The sequence below is a fragment of the Callorhinchus milii genome, unplaced genomic scaffold (assembly GCF_018977255.1).
Source record: "Callorhinchus milii isolate IMCB2004 unplaced genomic scaffold, IMCB_Cmil_1.0 Scaffold5, whole genome shotgun sequence".
NCBI classification, from domain to species: domain Eukaryota; kingdom Metazoa; phylum Chordata; class Chondrichthyes; order Chimaeriformes; family Callorhinchidae; genus Callorhinchus; species Callorhinchus milii.
This window is the reverse complement of record NW_024704746.1, coordinates 57149310-57166647: the sequence shown is the minus strand read 5'-3', so window position 1 is coordinate 57166647 and position 17338 is coordinate 57149310. Positions and strand designations below refer to the sequence as shown.

The following is a 17338-nucleotide window of genomic DNA, read 5'->3' as shown; positions in this document are numbered from 1 at the left end:
TGGGACCAAAATATCTTTTAACTGGATCATAAAAATGACCTAACACTCAATGTTAATGGTCTGCGTAAGCACACCTTGCGCAGAACAGCAAAGTCACGTAATGTTTGTTTTTGTAATACTATTTTTACTGGTTTAAATCTTCTTCACGACAGGCAGCTTTGGTAGTGGGCTTCCTGCTGGCTGATCACACTTAAATTACACATTTACCTTTATTTTGGTCAGCATGTTGTCTTGACACATGAGGAAACCCATCACCATGCTTAAGAGTATCCAAACCAAACTGGGAATTCCAGAGATAGATTGTTGGTCTGGAATGTGCACCCTCTCCCTGGACGGACACATGCTGCTTACCTGATTCCACAAAGTATTAGGGGTGGGTTGGCAAGAGCCTAGGCTGGAGGAACCCAGGGTGTCCGTTGGGGGTACTGCTGGAGTCTAACCAGCTAAAACTGTACTGCTTGCCATTGCTAGAACTGTCTGAAAAGCTTTCCCGCTGCTTGTCCAGTTAGGACTAACCTACAGTTTAGGGCTTTGGCTTGCAGAGTAAACAGGAGGTGACTGGTCTGCCCTTCCAAGTCTAGCCAATGAGCCAGATTGGCTGTGCTGTGAGCAGCAGTGCTCTGGAATACTGCAGACCCGCTTGGCTCAGGAATCGGACTTCCGAGACCGCTACAGAGGGCTGGCTTGATTCTGACATTCTGTTGCCAAACATGTCATGTTGGAGTCAGTTCAGCTCCAAGGAGACCCCATTTCCCTCCCCCAAGGAGGATAGTCACTAGATGTTCAATCGATAACCAACATGCGCAGGTTTGAGCCCTCACTAGGTGGATTATAGGTACCAGGACCTCCCTGCGAGCTTCTCGGTGGGCAACATAGGTCAGCATGAAATGCGTTCACCTTCTAGATAGTGATGAAGAGCAGGAATTCTGCCCGATTCTTCTAAACAAGGGGCACCGAAGCCAACTGTAGTCATTACGACTTGTGACTCACATAAGATGAATTAAACTGGCATAGTTCAGGATTCAAACTTTTATCAATAATAATCAATGATTTTCAATAATTTCTAACCTTTAGTATGCATGCAATCAGTCTCTAAATGTCACCGTATACCATGACAAAGCATAATTTATGTCGACAGGAACAGTTTTGTATAACAACACTTTAAATCATAAATCTAATAATTTTAAGATAAATGGCTGCTTTTTTTAATTGATGTTGAAGCATTAGCTTTGTTACTAAAGGTTTAAGAATATCATCATTTACTGGCTATGGGGATTAATATTCAACATTTTCTACTCTGGAGCCAAATTCTTGTGGGTTGGCAATGACATACTTCATTATCAAAAGGACATCCTCATTTGGATTCTTTAATTAAGCAATCCTGTTAGAAATCTCTGTATGTCTGAGCCCTATGTGTCGTCTTGCCCTGATGCAGTGGTTTTCACTCGAGGGGATAATACTACATTTTAACTTTAGAGATTAATCTGTTCAAATGTAGAACGACCAGGTTTGTTGCAACTATAAGCTAAAACATTTCAGAACAGATTCTAACAAAGGGAAAGAGTTCAGAACTGAGCTTAGGATACGTTGCTCCAGAAAAGGAAGCAAAACTTTGTAAGCCAAATAGCTTCCCATGAATTGCAATTCATATTTCAATAACATCAGGCTTTTCCTAATTGTAATCTTATTTAGCTCTTGGTAAATTGTATGTGTATTTATGGTTTAAATAGCTTTAGAACGGGATGTATAAGGAAACTACAAAATGAAAAATCAGTTGATGAATATATACCAAATGTATAGTAATAAAGAAAAGAGCAGAAATTACTGACATGCCTTTCGTTGCTGAAAATCAAAGGGAATATGTTGCTGGAGCTCTTGTCACCAAACAAGATAAATCACTTCATGTATGTTCTTATCTAATGGAATTATTTTACTGAGAAAACCAAGTACTTAGATAAATATAAACCAACTTCAATGTGTTTTATACTCAAATGCCAACTCAGAAAATATCGATTTAATGCTCTCTGTCTGTTTGTTTTTCTCTGGTATTTTTAAAAGTCTTACGCCAGCCTTCAATTTGTTCTACTCATGCATTCAACTGTTACACCACCCTTACATCTACCTTGGAAAGGCACTTAGTGTCTTCTCATTTGATAAATCAGAAAGGAATATAATTTTCTACGCTTCTGAATAGGCTGATATTCTTTTACATTAATTTTATGGATCATACTTTTCCAGTAAAACTTATTAAAAGTTATTATGCTGCTGCACTAAATGCATGCTGGGAGAACCAATTTTCATTCCCTTCATGCATTTTAAGGTGAGGTGTGTCAGTATTTGCAATGGAATACTCCCACCTTTTCAACCTTGTGTCAACATCACATAATCACTGCTCAAATATAACATGGACCAAACGTCTCTTCTCTGGTCTTAACGATGTTCTTTAACCAAGATGCAGTAGAATATATCCAACTGTGTGGCATTTCTATTTCCTACATCAGACACAATTTCGGCCTTTGTGACGTGAGGCTGCCAACTCAGGGTTGAATTTTAGTTAGTTGTATGCTTTAGATTTGCAGCCATTAGATACTTAATTGAAACTTTCTGCTTTCCCTTCATGTTGGATCTTTAACGCCAACAGAGACAGACTTTCATCAGACTGCCGGTTCACAAAGGTTCTAGGTCAGTGTGCTAACCCATTGGACCCCAACTACTTTATGATGGGAACCTTGTTTGAATTACTGATTTCACAATGACGGCCCTAGCAGTTAGAAGGCAATTAAATGCATATGTACATAAATTGTTCTTGCAATATTTGTATGGCTATGAAAAGTCCACCTCTCACAGTGTTCTTTTCTAGTTAAGATCAAATTTGTGAATTGAATCAACAATTTACCATTGAAAAGAATTTTGCAGAATACGTGATCATGTATAGTCCAGCATGTAGCATGAGATAATTATTCACCCCTCGAAAACTCACTCCATAAAGGCTGCATACATGCAATCTCCATAATACCTTGGGAGAGCAATTCTATTTCTTAAGGGAGACAACTGTATTGAAAAACACACTTAAAAATTGGTAACTCAATCCAATTAATCACTGACTCATTAACCAGTAGAATTATTTCTCCCTTTTCCGTCTATCAAAACCTCTCAGAATTTTCAAGACACTCCATCAGGTCACTCCACAACCTTCTTTGTTCCAACGGAAAATGTCCCAGTTCCTCCAGTCTCTGCTCATAAGCCAAATGACTCATCCCTGATATCATCCTAGTAAATCTCCTCTGCATCCCCTGTATTGCCCTAATGTCATTCTTAGCTTCAAAGATTAATGTGATATTAAGTTCACATCATGACTTTAAAGCTGAATGTTTGATTGCATTGTATTCAAAGGCTGATCCAATAAAAAATATATTTATTGTTCACAAATTTTCTATAAGTTCATGAGATCTTGGTTTAAAAAGGCAAATCTATAACAGTATTCAAAAACACAGAAATTAGTATAATATTGGAAATTAAATATCTAAACTCACTTTACATATCAAAATTTGAGCTTCAATTTACAAACAAATCATCTAAAGCACTGCAGGATAAGATATAACACAAACCCAAGAGATTTGTCATTTTCACAATTAAATCAACATGGTGCCTATTCAGAAATTCATTGAAAATGACAAATGTCAACTATTTATTTATATGGCACACCAGGCAGCAACGTTTAGCAATTAGCAGATACAAAACCACAGTAATTTGTCACCTCAAAATAATAATCCAAATAAAACCTTCCTTGATGTAAAAATCCCAACCATATGCTCTGATATTTTTATTTGGTTGAATAACCCTCAGCCTGACCACTGGCAATTCCAGAGGCTGTGTGCTTCATTCTTCACATTAATTGGTTTTGAAAACAGTGGGGGGTAGGCAAATTCTGATTATTTTTGATCACAAAATGTCATCACTGACAAAATGGTACAAAGTCATCAGCAGAAATGTGCAGTGTCTACAAAAAGGCAAAATACAGCCCAGCAAATCGCAAGTTCAAGTTGTTGGATGGATTAATTCTGTATGTTGTTGCTGTAATCAATACCCATTTAATTACTCATCTGATACCAAATTACTCTGGATGTTGCATTCGCTTGCATATCAATTAATGTAAAACTATCACTCGAGTTTTACTTGTAAGTAATAAAAAGTCAATGGTGCAGTGTTAAACTACTTTCATAATGAGAGCACTGAATCCCCAAATAGCTTGGGTTAGATTGCAGTCATGCATGTGATAGGTTCTCAAGCGTTTGCTTGGATGGAACAATCATACTGTATCGAAAGGTAGGAATTCTGCTTGAATGATTTCAGTGACAAGACACAGTGGAACTTCGATTAACCGCCATAATGGAACGGTCCCTTGGTGGACAGTTGAAATAGTCAGATAACTGAAGCTCCATAATTTCCTAAAATATGTTTTAACTTCAATGCTCATTGCTGTTCATTTTTATCACAGATTCTGTTTTTGTAGGAAAACATATTTACACCAATTTAACAGAAAATGTCTACAATTGCTCTGCATTCATTTATTCTGTATTGTGTAATGCAAAAGAGCAGTTTCAGCAAGACAGTTTTATTTCCTTTGACACACAATTTGCTATTATATACAGTGGGCCAATTGACTAAGTACTTTGTTGCAGAAGTTTTTAGAATTCATGGCACATTTAACCTTTTCATTGCTGAGGGACAGATTAGGGAGACAAAATATCACAGTAGCATTTGGCATTGGACGACTGACCTTCCTAACTATGCCTTGTAATTGGAACAATGAATAATTGGGATGCAAATGATCACAGGTCTCGTGTATCATATTCAGTGGCAGCTCATCGTGCCTCACCTAAAATTTCCATACCTCGCAGGGAGCACTGTGAGACCAGCATATTCGTTCAACATCCGACAAGTGCAGGTTTGAGCCTCACTAGGTGGATGGTAGGTACAAGGAACTCCCTGCAAGCTTCCCGGTAGGCAACACACCTCAGCATGAAATACGTGAGAGCATTGCCACCATCTTCCTATCCGCAGCTCGAGCATACACCCCTTCCCATTGAGCGATGGTTCCTCCAATTGGAGGTGTGGAGTCATCCCACTCAGTTCCTGCAAGCCAGTGGTCCTAGCTGGACAAGCAGCGGGAAAGCTTGCCAGATAGTGCCATCCATACCAAACTTTGCGGCTTTAGCTGATTAGACTCCAGCAGTACCCCAATGCACACTCTGGGCTCCCCAAGCCTTGGCTCTTGCCAACCTGCATCTAATCCTTTCCGGAATTAGGTAAAATCTATCTCTGGAATTCCATGTGTAGGTGGGATGCATGGAATTCTCATTGGTTTGGATACTCTCAAGCATGGTGATGGGTTACCGCATGTATCAGACACCCGGCTGACCAAATAAAAAGACCAGCATGGGAACAAGACCAGTGTGTGAGAGGCCAAGACACTGTAACAAAATAGCTTGTGAGATAAGCTCAGACTGCCTAACCTGTCAAAAAGGTGTGCCACTGAACAAGCTATTAACATATCATGTTTGGCGGATTGAAAGCAACTGTGAAAGCTGTTTGAGGCTCCATAGTAATGCTCATCTGTATCTTCCATGACTGGAGCATTGGCAACTAGGTTGTTGGCAACAAAGAAATAGTAGTTTGGTAGGTTACATTGCCTGCACTTTTGAGGAGGCCATGAGCACACCACTAACATGCTATTCAATCTGCAACTCAGACTGATGCGCGAACATTCTCTTTTAACCTGATAATATTTGGTTAACTCAATACAAACAAAACAAGTCAGTTCAGTTTTTGGATAATTCTAATCCCAGAGATAGTCTATATTAAAAGAAAATTATGTCCATCCACACATATTCATTGGGTTTTACTCCGTTGGTATACTTGCAATTTGTCATCCTTACCAAACTCTAGTGCCTCCTTGTTACCCTGCAGATAGACTTCAAAAACACAATCCTTACCTTCACATTCCTTGTGTCACTGTAATCTCCTCCAGCCATTTTCTCCAGCTGATACATTCTCTCCCCAAAATCCTTTCAACTGGACTTCTCCCTCTCTGCTTTCAAAACCCTCCATAAAGCCTGTCTTTGAAAACAATCTTTGGTAATTATCCTCAAACCCCGTAATTCCCACCCTGCTCAGACATTCACCTTTCCTATTTTCCTTGCAATATTCTACTTCCACTACACGCTCTACAATTAAATATGCTCTTCAAAATTTAGTCACTTTTGTATCAGTCTGGCTGAGTTGGTTGCACTCCGGTTGTGGGTTCAAACTTCTGACTCAGAGGCAAGAGAACTCCTGCAGACTAAACAGAAGTTATTCAACATGTGTTCCAGATCCTCTCGTCTGGAGTTGCAACTCATGTTGAATAAGCTCTCAGTTTAGTCCACATGAGTTCTAAGTTCTGATGAGGGGTTTGAACCCAACCAGTGCTGGGATGTGCTGCATTGTTGGAAATGCTGTCCTTTGGACGAGATGTTAAACCGAGGTCCTGTCTGCCTGTTCAGGGGTTGGGGGGGGGGGGGGGGGGGGAAGAAGTGTCAACTGGGCTAAGAATTGCAACACACAAAATCTTTTTATTGAAAAACATGACAACAATTTGTCTTAAAATTCCTTGGATAAATTGTTAAAATGTCTTCTAATCTCCAACTTCTATTAACATTAATAGGAAGCAAGTTACACCCTTGAACATCTGAAGGTGTGAGAATTGTGATGTCACATCCCATGAATTGGGTTTATTGGTAGTGGCAATCTCAATGACAAGCCCTTCGACCAAACTTAACCAGCTGCTTTGAAAGGCAGGATTCTATATTTCTCATGACAACACTGAGATACAGTTCACAAGGAGTTGGCAATGTTTTTCTCGAACACTTCATGTTGCTTTTCACACGTAAAGTAATTCTGCTATTACTTCAGACACATCTCATTATCAAGTCTTTTGCATGGTTTGCACAAATAAGACCCATTCAGAAATTCCCGAAGATCTGTTGTTAGCTTAAGATTCAAAAATTACTTTAGTCTGCAATACACAACATTATTTATACTGGAATAAAGACTACTCCTCCATTACTATGTGATGATAGTTATTGCTTCAGTCAAACAATTTATGAATACATACAGATTTAAGCTTCTTCTTAAACTCATCCTACTTGTGCTTTGTTGCTTCTTTACATTCTGATCAGCTGCTCAATGGATGATTATACCAACTTGCCCATCCGTGTGTTAGCGCAGCTTTGCCATGTACCATTTGCAAAGAGAGAATTACTGATGACAGAGAGGATTCTCCTCTCCAAGTCAGAAGGCAGTTGGTTCAAGCCCCATGTTGGATTCCGCACTACAAGTGGTTGCAAAACAGTAGAATGTAAGAAATAAAGGTGTGGTTAGTGTTGGATACCTTTTAAGAAAATAAGGACCAATTGACTAGGACTAATGGAAGGAGACCAGGAGGTAGAAACCCAGGAAGCAGGGAGAACTGACTGGAGAGTTTTTGGTTGGATTCTTTGATTTGCAACTTGTGAGCTGAGAATAAAATAGTTTTCTACACATTGAGTGTTGAGAACGTAACAGATAGAGCTTACGGATCAAGAGCTTGCTGGCCAGAATCCGTGCTCAGTTTGACTGGGCCTCCATGGAAGGCTAAATTGGCCCCAGCCTTCCAAAAGTTAGAGACAGAAAAACCAGCCAGAGTGTCTGCTCCCTCTGCAGTCACGCATGTGTGTGGCTGTAGTGTTGGTGGCGCTCAGGCTTGTCTGCGATGCCCTCTTCAATTGAGTAGCCTGCCGAAACTTACTACACATGAACAAGTGCTCACACAGAAACAATTGGGGTGGAATATCAGAAGGCAATCATTGCCTATGGAACTGCACCCCAGCATGATGAGACCATCTCAGGAGCAGACAGGCATATGACCGAGGGGGAAAAAATAATCAGACTTACAAAATATTTAAAAAANGATTGAACATTTTGAAAACCATTACCAAAGTGTACATTTCCTGGCAGCAAAGCTGAATATGTCGAGAACTTTCTTTAATTTTCAAACTCTAGTTAATATCTGTGTTTTTTTNAAAAAAGTGGGCAGATTTCCTATCAATTTCACCTCAGCAAATTTAGCTATGTATTTATGCACATTATTATTATCTCTGGTTATAAATGCCTCTATGGTTTCAATAGTTGGATTTGAATTGTTCCTTTAATCTTCCTTAAATGTACTCAAAGCCTGAATTATCAAATTATCAGCTGATTTTTTTTTGTCTCAGGTTTCATTTGCTCTCAGAAATAACTGCATTCCCTTTTTAAAAAACACAGACCATCTTCATGTGTAAGATCAATTGAACTCATTGCTAAATTTAAAAAGAAATCTGTGAAAATAAGAGTGATCATTTTCATTTTGTACTATACAGAAAAAGTTTAATGGCCAATGTTATCAACATTGTGGTCTGGATGTGATCTACCATTATGGAATTTTGAATCAATTACTGTGCACACTGCTCTCTCTATTCTCAAAAACAATCTTCAGTTGTATTCCTAGGAGCAACAAACTAACAACCTTTATACAAAATACACAGTTCTGACTAGTAAATGTTGGTGTGGCAAAAGCATCATCACAACTACAACAAAGTACATTTGTATAGTGCTTTTCACGTCAGGAGTACGTCCCAAGGCAATGACAATGCAATTATTCATTGAGCTTCCACTAAAAGCATATCAAACACCTGGCATGGGTAGTGCTAGAGAGCAGTAACCCAAACATGGGGTTCTGATAACATTATAGATTCGGGGATTGAAATATCAATGAAACTAAATCTCAAGATATCTGATATTGTGCTGTAGACTAGAATATAGATAGCAGTTAGTTTTCTAGTTTGTAATCTTTTCTGGTCGTAATGTACTTTTTGTGCAATTTAGTAAGTTTTCTTCCATTGGTTAAGGTAGGACTGATGAGTATGAAGAGAGACTCATAAAACTGAATTTCATTCAAATGAAGAAGATTGTGCGAACATGACAAAATGCTGAGAGCAACGGATAATGTAGCTGTAAGTAATCTTTTTGACTTAAGACTGCAAACAGAATAAAACAGAAATAGAGAGCATAGGCTTAAAATAATTAACCTTCAAGCAGGGCAAGAGATTAGAAGAAATCCCAACCAATCCATTTGGACATTGGATTGGATTCCTAAAACAGATTATGTGATTGGGAACAACACTGGTTAGCATTCAAATACTCCAGAGCACAATGAGAGAACGGTCTGTTGAGGGAACATATTTTGTACAGATATTTAGAGTTTTGCAAGATCACCTTTGGGGGACTCAGGAATGCAGAGATAACTCTCAGGTAATTAAACAGGCTGGATTGTGTCCTCATTAGCATAGATTGTTATTGGTTTACAGAAGCAGCTGAATGGACTTTTCTTATTTATGGCTTTTGATATCCTGAAAGGTTCCTTTTTTAATATATATATATATATGCTTATCAAACAGATAGCCTTCCAGCAGGAGTATGCAACAAAAATAAAATGTACAAACACTTTACTAACACATCACAGTTGGAAGGAATTATTCTTGTGGGGAAATGAATTTCTCAACAAAATGTGTTCATTCATAACATATATTAGTGCCTAAAAGAAAATCAAATTACTTAGTTTTAAATTTGACTCAATTTCTTTATCAAGTGTTTAATGTTGCTTTTGTGCATTTAAATATCATTTACATACAGCCACTGTTTTTAACATGTGGAATATTTAACAGGATCAAAGATTATAATTGCACAATAATCTGCACTCAGTTGCTTTAGCATGTCTTAAACCTAATTAATCTTCCTAATCTATAATTTTCCTTGCGGGTTTCATCAAATCTTTGCTTTCCAGAACAGTATGTCAATATTTCAGCATCAAGCAATATCCTCTGATTATTGACTAGAACCCAACTAACAAGTGTCGATGCTGAGACTTACCAGACGACAGATATTAACAATTGCCAAAATCAATGGCTTTTCTAATAGCATTGGGTTTTATGTTCTCACTTCTCAAAGTAGAACTGAATCTGCCTATTATAATGCAAATTGGACAGGAAAGCCTTCCAATCCCAACATTTGCTTTCCAATAGTGCACCTTACACCTACAGCTGAAGGAAATGCAAACTAAAATATAGACACACTCACAACAGGACATTCTCTGATGCAGCAGTGTTTATTCTGCAATTATCCTGGTGTCTGTCCTTTATAATTTGCTGCTGGTTGTGCATGGTTGGTTATAGCATCTACAATCTCATGAGTGCACACAATGATCTCATTATGCATCATATGTAATGTTATCCTATGCTGAAGTCCACCAAAACTAGGATAAATATACAACACTGTAAATATGGTTGAGTTCTGACACTGCATTTAATTCTAAGATATTGCTCGTAATTTTAGGGCAGATACCAGAAAGAGCTGGAAGCACATTTTGGATTCCTTGGATAAATCAGTGTGCCCCAACCAAATGCACTAGAAACATACCTGTTAATGACTAAGTATGTTTTAACAGGAGTCAAACTTATGTGTGAAGCTTACTTGGAAGATGTTGTTGGTGTAAATATATCACTCTGTCAAGGGTTGCATGTCCAGGGTGCATTTAGGAGGCAGATGCAGAAACCACAAGACTTGATGGCTAACTGCATCTCACCAGATAGGAAGCCTCATTAAACTGAAGTTGATTGCACTTCTGCTTGGGTAGCAAGGTTGCAAGTTAAACCCAGAATTAATTGTAAAATAGTTACATGTCCAAAATTAACTGAGCAAATAGCAATACAACTCAACACTGGAACATTACTACCTTCAACATCACAATTTTGATTCCTGCACAATAAAGAATTAGAGAGTTGAGCACTTTGTGATGGTAAACAGTTTAATGTTTTCACCATCAGCATTTTCACCAAACTCACAGAAGATATTTTATTATTTAATGTATTCAACCAAAGATGATGGTTCAAAATGGGATGCTTATACTTGTTAAAGAGTTAATGCATTTCAAGGACTTGCATCGATGTCAGTGGATTTTCACAAAGCTGTGAAATTAATTCTGGCAGAAGGTTGCACATGCTCACCTGATATGTGTCCCACAGCCTGATAGTACATCGCAGCGGAAGCTCCCTCATCAGCAGGTTATTCATCCAACGGAAAGCAAACTGCAGGTATTCAACTTCATACTGATGTAAGTGTTTATGTACTTGCACTGAGAGAAAGAAAGAAATAGGTTAAGTTACACATCACAATTTTTTAGGAAAGATCTGAAAGATTTAAAATTAGGAATTCTACAATACAGCTGAAAGTTATTCTGATTAATAATGAAAATACGTTTCTGCTTAACTCCATGTTATCAAATATAAAGAATCAGCATAGAATTGATTTTCTGTACAACAACTTGCATTTATATAGTGCCCTTCACGCGGGATAGTGTATAATTATAACTTATGGTATAATCAATTACTGATCAAGAAGTGACAATGCAAGTGATCCCATTAAATATTTCTAGCTGGTGTTGCACATTAAATGCTTAAAATAGTTGATAAATAAGTTCTGGAAATGTTTTATGCCTGTTCCCTAAACAAATACAGTCACTACACTTTACAGTAAATCTTGGGAGTGCTCTGAGACATTGATGTCTATATCAATTGCAAGGACTATTTATTTTTGTAAAAAGTTCCTAGGTCAGTTACTTTCTAATACAAACAGCCAAAGCATGATACTTGGTTTTAAGCACATACGTTCTTATCAGATCATTTAAAGTCCAGGAGGAACACTTGAAAATATTGAGGCTATATGAAAACCACCTTATTTTTACTATGCCAGCAGAGAAGAATTGCCATTAACTGATACAAATCATTACAATAACAATTATTTGAGCCCCGTTACAATAATCATTGTATATGCACAGAAACTGATGTCAGGAGAGACCTAATGACACGGATGTCTGCCAGGTTCAGCTTGTAAAACTCCAGTTGGCATTTGGAAACGATACACAGCTTCCTGTGCAATTTGGATTATTTGGTATAAGTAAATGTCAGTCCAAATTACACTTCAAGCAAAATATTTCAATGAATGAAGCCTGTTGTGATGGAGTTCTGTTGTACTTTGCAAAGCTACAAGTCACCAGGAAACATATTGATTCTACCTACCCTCAAGACAAAATTAACTTATTGATGAATATTTCATCAGTATTTAAGAGCAGTTCATGGCTCAACTGACAAGTCGTCTTGGACAAAGACAATTCTGTTTTGTGACCTTTACAGGAAAATATGGCAAGCTAGGTTCAATATTAAAATAAGCAAATTGTAGTTTTCCACAGAACATTTCATTGAGCCAATTAAGCTGCAAATGTGAGGGTGAAAATGTCACCATCAGGACCCATTAGCTGTGTCCCAGTTTGCTCATCAGTCACTTGAGCTGTGTGTAAAAATATTAGTTTTTACACACACAGAAGGGAGAAATTGGGAGAGGGGCTAGTGTCTCATTGGGGCTCAATTGGCTCTGAGGAAATATGTCTGACAAATGCGGGCAGGTCCATAGTAATCAGGTGATGTAAATATGTCCTGAGATTACAAGACATCTCAGACAAGTACCATAGAATCGAAGAATTATACAGCGTAGAAGGAGGCCATTCGGTCCACCGTGTCTGGGCGGCTCTTTGGAAAGAGCTGTCCGATTCAATCCCAATCCACCGCTCTCTCCCCATAGCCCTGCAAACTTGTCCTCCCCAAATAATTATCTACTTCTCCCTTAAAAGTTGTTAATGAATCGACTTCCACCACTCTTTCAGGCAATGTATTCCAGATCCCAACAACTCGCTGTGTGAAAAAAATTCTCCTCACATCCACTCGTTTCTTTTAACAACTATTTTAAATCAGTGTCCTCGGGTTACCGACCCATGCGCCAGTGGAAGTAGTTTTCCTTATTCACCCTATAGAATCCCCTCATAAATTTTGAAAACTTCCATTAAGTCTCCTCTTAACTTTCTCTGCTCCAAGGAGAATAATCCGAGCTTCTCCAGCCTCTCCTGGTAACTGAAGTCCCTCATTCCTGGTACCATCCTGGTAAACCTCCTTTGCACCCTCTCCAATGCCTTGATATCCTTCTTAAAATGTAGGCCCAGAACTGAACACAGTACTTTAGCTGAGGTTTAACCAGTGTTTTAAAAAGGTTCATCATAACTTCCTGACTTTGTATTCTATGCCCCTATTTGTAAAGCCTAGTATCCCATATGCTTTTTTAACAGCTGTATCTACCTGTCCTGACATCTTCAATGATTTACTTATATGAACCCCCAGGTCTCTCTGTTCCTTCACCCCCTTTAAGATTGTACCATCAGCTTATATTGCCTCTCCTCATTCTTCCTCCCAAAGTGCATCACTTCGCATTTCTCCACATCTGCCACCTGTCGGCCCATTTTACCAGTCTGTCTCTGTCCATTTGCAGTGCTACTATCCTCCTCACAGTTTACTACTTTTCCTGGCTTAGTATCATCTGCAAATTTGGAAATTGTACTCCCTGTACACAAGTCCAGGTCACTTATATAGATCAAAAACAGCAGTGGTCCCAATACTGACCCCTGGGGGACACCACTGCACACTTCCATCCAGTCAGAAAAACAACATTCACCACCACTCTCTGCTTTCTGTCTCCCAGACAGTTCTGTATCCATGCTGCCACTGTCCCTTTAGTACCGTGGGCTTCTATTTTGTTTACAAGTCTCTTATGTGGCACTTTATATACATGAAAAGCGCTATATCAAATGCAAGGATTATTATTATTAATAAACACTTTTTGAAAATCCATATAAATTATATCAACTGCACTAACTTCATCCACCCCTTCTGTTACTTCATCAAAAAACTCTATCAAGTTTGTTAGACACAATTTGCCTTTAACAAATCCATGTTGGTTGTCCTTTATTAATCCATATTTTAACCCAAGTAAAAATGTATTTTGTCCCGGATTATAACCTGCAGTTTGTGGATTTATCTTTCTGCCCCTTTTTGTACAGGGAGTAACATTTGCAACCCTCCAGTCCACTGACACCACCCAACGTTGCTTGAAAGATTGTGGCCAGAGCCTCCGCTATTTCCACCCTTACTTCCCTCAGTAACCTGGGATGCATCCCGTCCGGACCAGGCGACTTATCTAGCTTGAGCTCCGTCAACCTTTTTAGTACCACGTGGTGGCATTATTTTTACAATTATCTGCGACTTGAACACATAATCTGATAAATAGCAAATTGATTGTTGGTTTCAGAGAGAGAAATCAGAAAGGAAAACAGAAAGGTGAATCAAAGAAATATTTTAAAACATCTCAGCTTCACCAAAGTGGATGACCCAATAAGTTCCACACTGTAGAAGAGATCATTCTCTGTTGTCAGTCCACTATATATCTTGCATTATTCACTATAGTCTTTGTGTTAGGTCATTGTGTTAGGCTGAATACTGTTCATCTATACATCAAGTAAACACAAAAGTTCAGACAGAGATTGTGCAGCATCATAGTATTTTGTCCATCACTGTGACACTAGCAAGACTATAATCTATTTTATTGGAGCAATGTACTTCATAACAGTTTGCCTTTGGATCCACAAAATAAATTTGCTATTGTAAAGCAGAGACACTGTACTAGGGAAAATACACAGACACTCTTTTGGCATTCATCTGTTCCTTAGCTGACTCAAGTTGATGAATGACATTTTCTTTCCATAGGAAAGGTAAATCAAAAGGTAAATCAAATTATTAAGCATTTACTAAGCTTATACTGATGTCTCAAATAATTACAAAGGGTACAATAACCAATGAAAATGGGCAAGATCATATGGAATTTGTGAAAATAATATTACAAAAAAAACTGAAGAGATGAACTTAACAAACTTATAAACTTTCCAAGATTGATTTGGCAGACAATGATTTTACTGGAGATTGTGTTGGAATAAATAAACGTTTTGACTCCCGTCTTCTGGAGTCTGTGACTCAGTTGAAATGAAATGTTAAGTGTGTGGGCACAATATCATTTACAGAACTGAACAGGACTTTCAACTGCAAAGCTTGTTCTTATAACTATGTCTGCTCAAGACCCAAGGATTTGACTAGCTAAAGCTAATAATTGAAGCACAAACTATCCTGGGCATACATTTCTACAATTGCAAACATATCATTTATATAAACATTAAGGCAAAATAGGTTTCCTATCCTCAAAGAAAAAAAGGTATTAGTACACATTCTTTTAAAAAACATTGCTTTACCATAAAAGTCAATGAACATATAATAACTTGAAGGGGAATTTTATGACTTGCAAAACTTTAATGCACCTAACACACCGTAAGATTTTACCAGTTTTTACAAAAAGTTTAGATGTGAAATAAATCAATGACTATTAAATATGAATATACCTAATTATTTTGGCAGAGTCGACAGGAATCCTGCCTCTGGATCAGAAAGTTGTGGGTTCAAACTCCACATTACGATGAGTCCAGGATGACACCTTATTATAATATTGGAAAAGTTTACCATTGTCAGTGGTACCAACCTTTAGTTGCGACGTTACATTGAGGACCAGCCCACCTGTTCTGAAGGACATAAGATCCCATGACACTATTTGGAAGAATAATACAATTTATCCACGTGTCCTGGCCAACCAGATAAATTGGTCATTTATTTCATGACTTTTTGTTGGATCTTGTTTTGCACAAACTGGCTGCTGGATTCATCTTAAAATACACAATTACTACACTTGACAGCAATTACATGTGAAGTGCTTTGAGATTTATAGGCACTGTATCAAATGCAAGAATTATAATTGCAGTTTGATGTAGATATGTTCTGGGGGTGGAACTGCAGAAAAAATATTTGTTTCAATTTATTTTACAATAATAATGCCTCCAAAAAGCAATAATAAAAATGGTCATTTTCAATCCACAACTGCTTGTGGGACATTGCTGTGCACAATTGGCTGCCGCGTTTCGCCCACAAATATACAGTCAATTCACTTTACAGCATTATTCTGTGAAGTACTTTGAGACGTCTAGAAGACGTGAAAAGCGCTATACCAAATGCAAGGATTATTATTATCCCTTTAACACAAGCCATGCAATACCCATTCGATCAATATGTGCAAGAAATTCACAGTTAAGTGAAAATTGTTGTTGTCTAAGTATCATCAATGTTACAGCACTCGCCTCACAAGCGAGAGACCTGGGTTAATTCCCAGCAGGGTGAAACCTTGGGCAGGTTTCCTTACTCCACATTCCTCAAGAAAACAAACAATAATAATTTGGTCACTTCAATCCCCGAATGTTTGCAGGACACTGCTGTGCGCAATTGGCTGCCGAGTTTCACCCACAAATATACAGTCAATTCACTTCACAGTATATTCTGTGAAGTGCTTTGAGACGAATAGAACACATGAAAAGCGCTATATCAAAAGCAAGGATTATTATTATCATAAAGCACTGCATAGAAATACATAGTAACATTTGATTAACATCCATTGCATTAGACTGTTCATTTTTGACTGGGATTCAATTTGCTGTTCCTTAATAAAGTGGTTCGATAAGCTTACTTAAAAGGTCAGTACGTTTCTGTAAGATGACAATGAAACCATTGCATTAGTAAATTGATCTGAATTCATTTTCTAATTTAAAAAAACTGTTGGCTTGACGAATTACGTTTCTACAGTAATTATGAACAGATGCTCTTATTCTGATCAAACCAATTTGGTTAGAATAGTGTTGCCTGGCTATAATCTAAAATTTTCATCGCAATAAAGATTAGCATATGCATAATAACTCAGAAATAAACTACTGAAATTGTCGTTTGTCAGCCTCAAAATGCCTGCACCAAGATTTCAAAGCAGCACTTTGAAACTACCAAATGACATTACAAAGCACTGATCTGAGCATCCAGATTTATCAGAAGGCCATTAAAATTAGTGCAATAAACTATTGCAATCTTTGTAAACATAACATTGCTAACCATTCTGTTAATGATCTTCAAACCGTTTCATATCACAACTAAACATATTAAATTGAAATTGCATGAAAATATTCTAGTCCATTTTACGTTTCTTGACGTCCAAATAATATATGATTTTCTGCCGACAAATGTAATTTAACGGCCATGTCATTAAATCATTCATACTTAACAGATGTTTGCATTGAAATACACAATGAAGTGGCAAAATTGCTTTCTGTTGACTCCATGAAGATGACAATTTACTCAGCTAATCAAAATGTGAACATAAAAACAGAAAAAATCTGTTTTCCTACTGCAATCAGCAGTCAGATATT

The 17338-nt window shown here is 37.7% G+C and overlaps 1 protein-coding gene across 1 annotated transcript in view; it reads right to left on the bottom strand.

Annotated features, from left to right (window-relative positions):
- The window catches only part of tbc1d22a (TBC1 domain family, member 22a), a 237953-nt gene that overhangs the window by 62234 nt on the left and 158381 nt on the right, over positions 1 to 17338 (bottom strand). The window contains exon 12 of the mRNA XM_007890990.2: positions 11121 to 11248. Coding sequence (XP_007889181.1) covers positions 11121 to 11248 — 128 coding nt within the window. The remainder of the gene's footprint in view (positions 1 to 11120; positions 11249 to 17338) is intronic.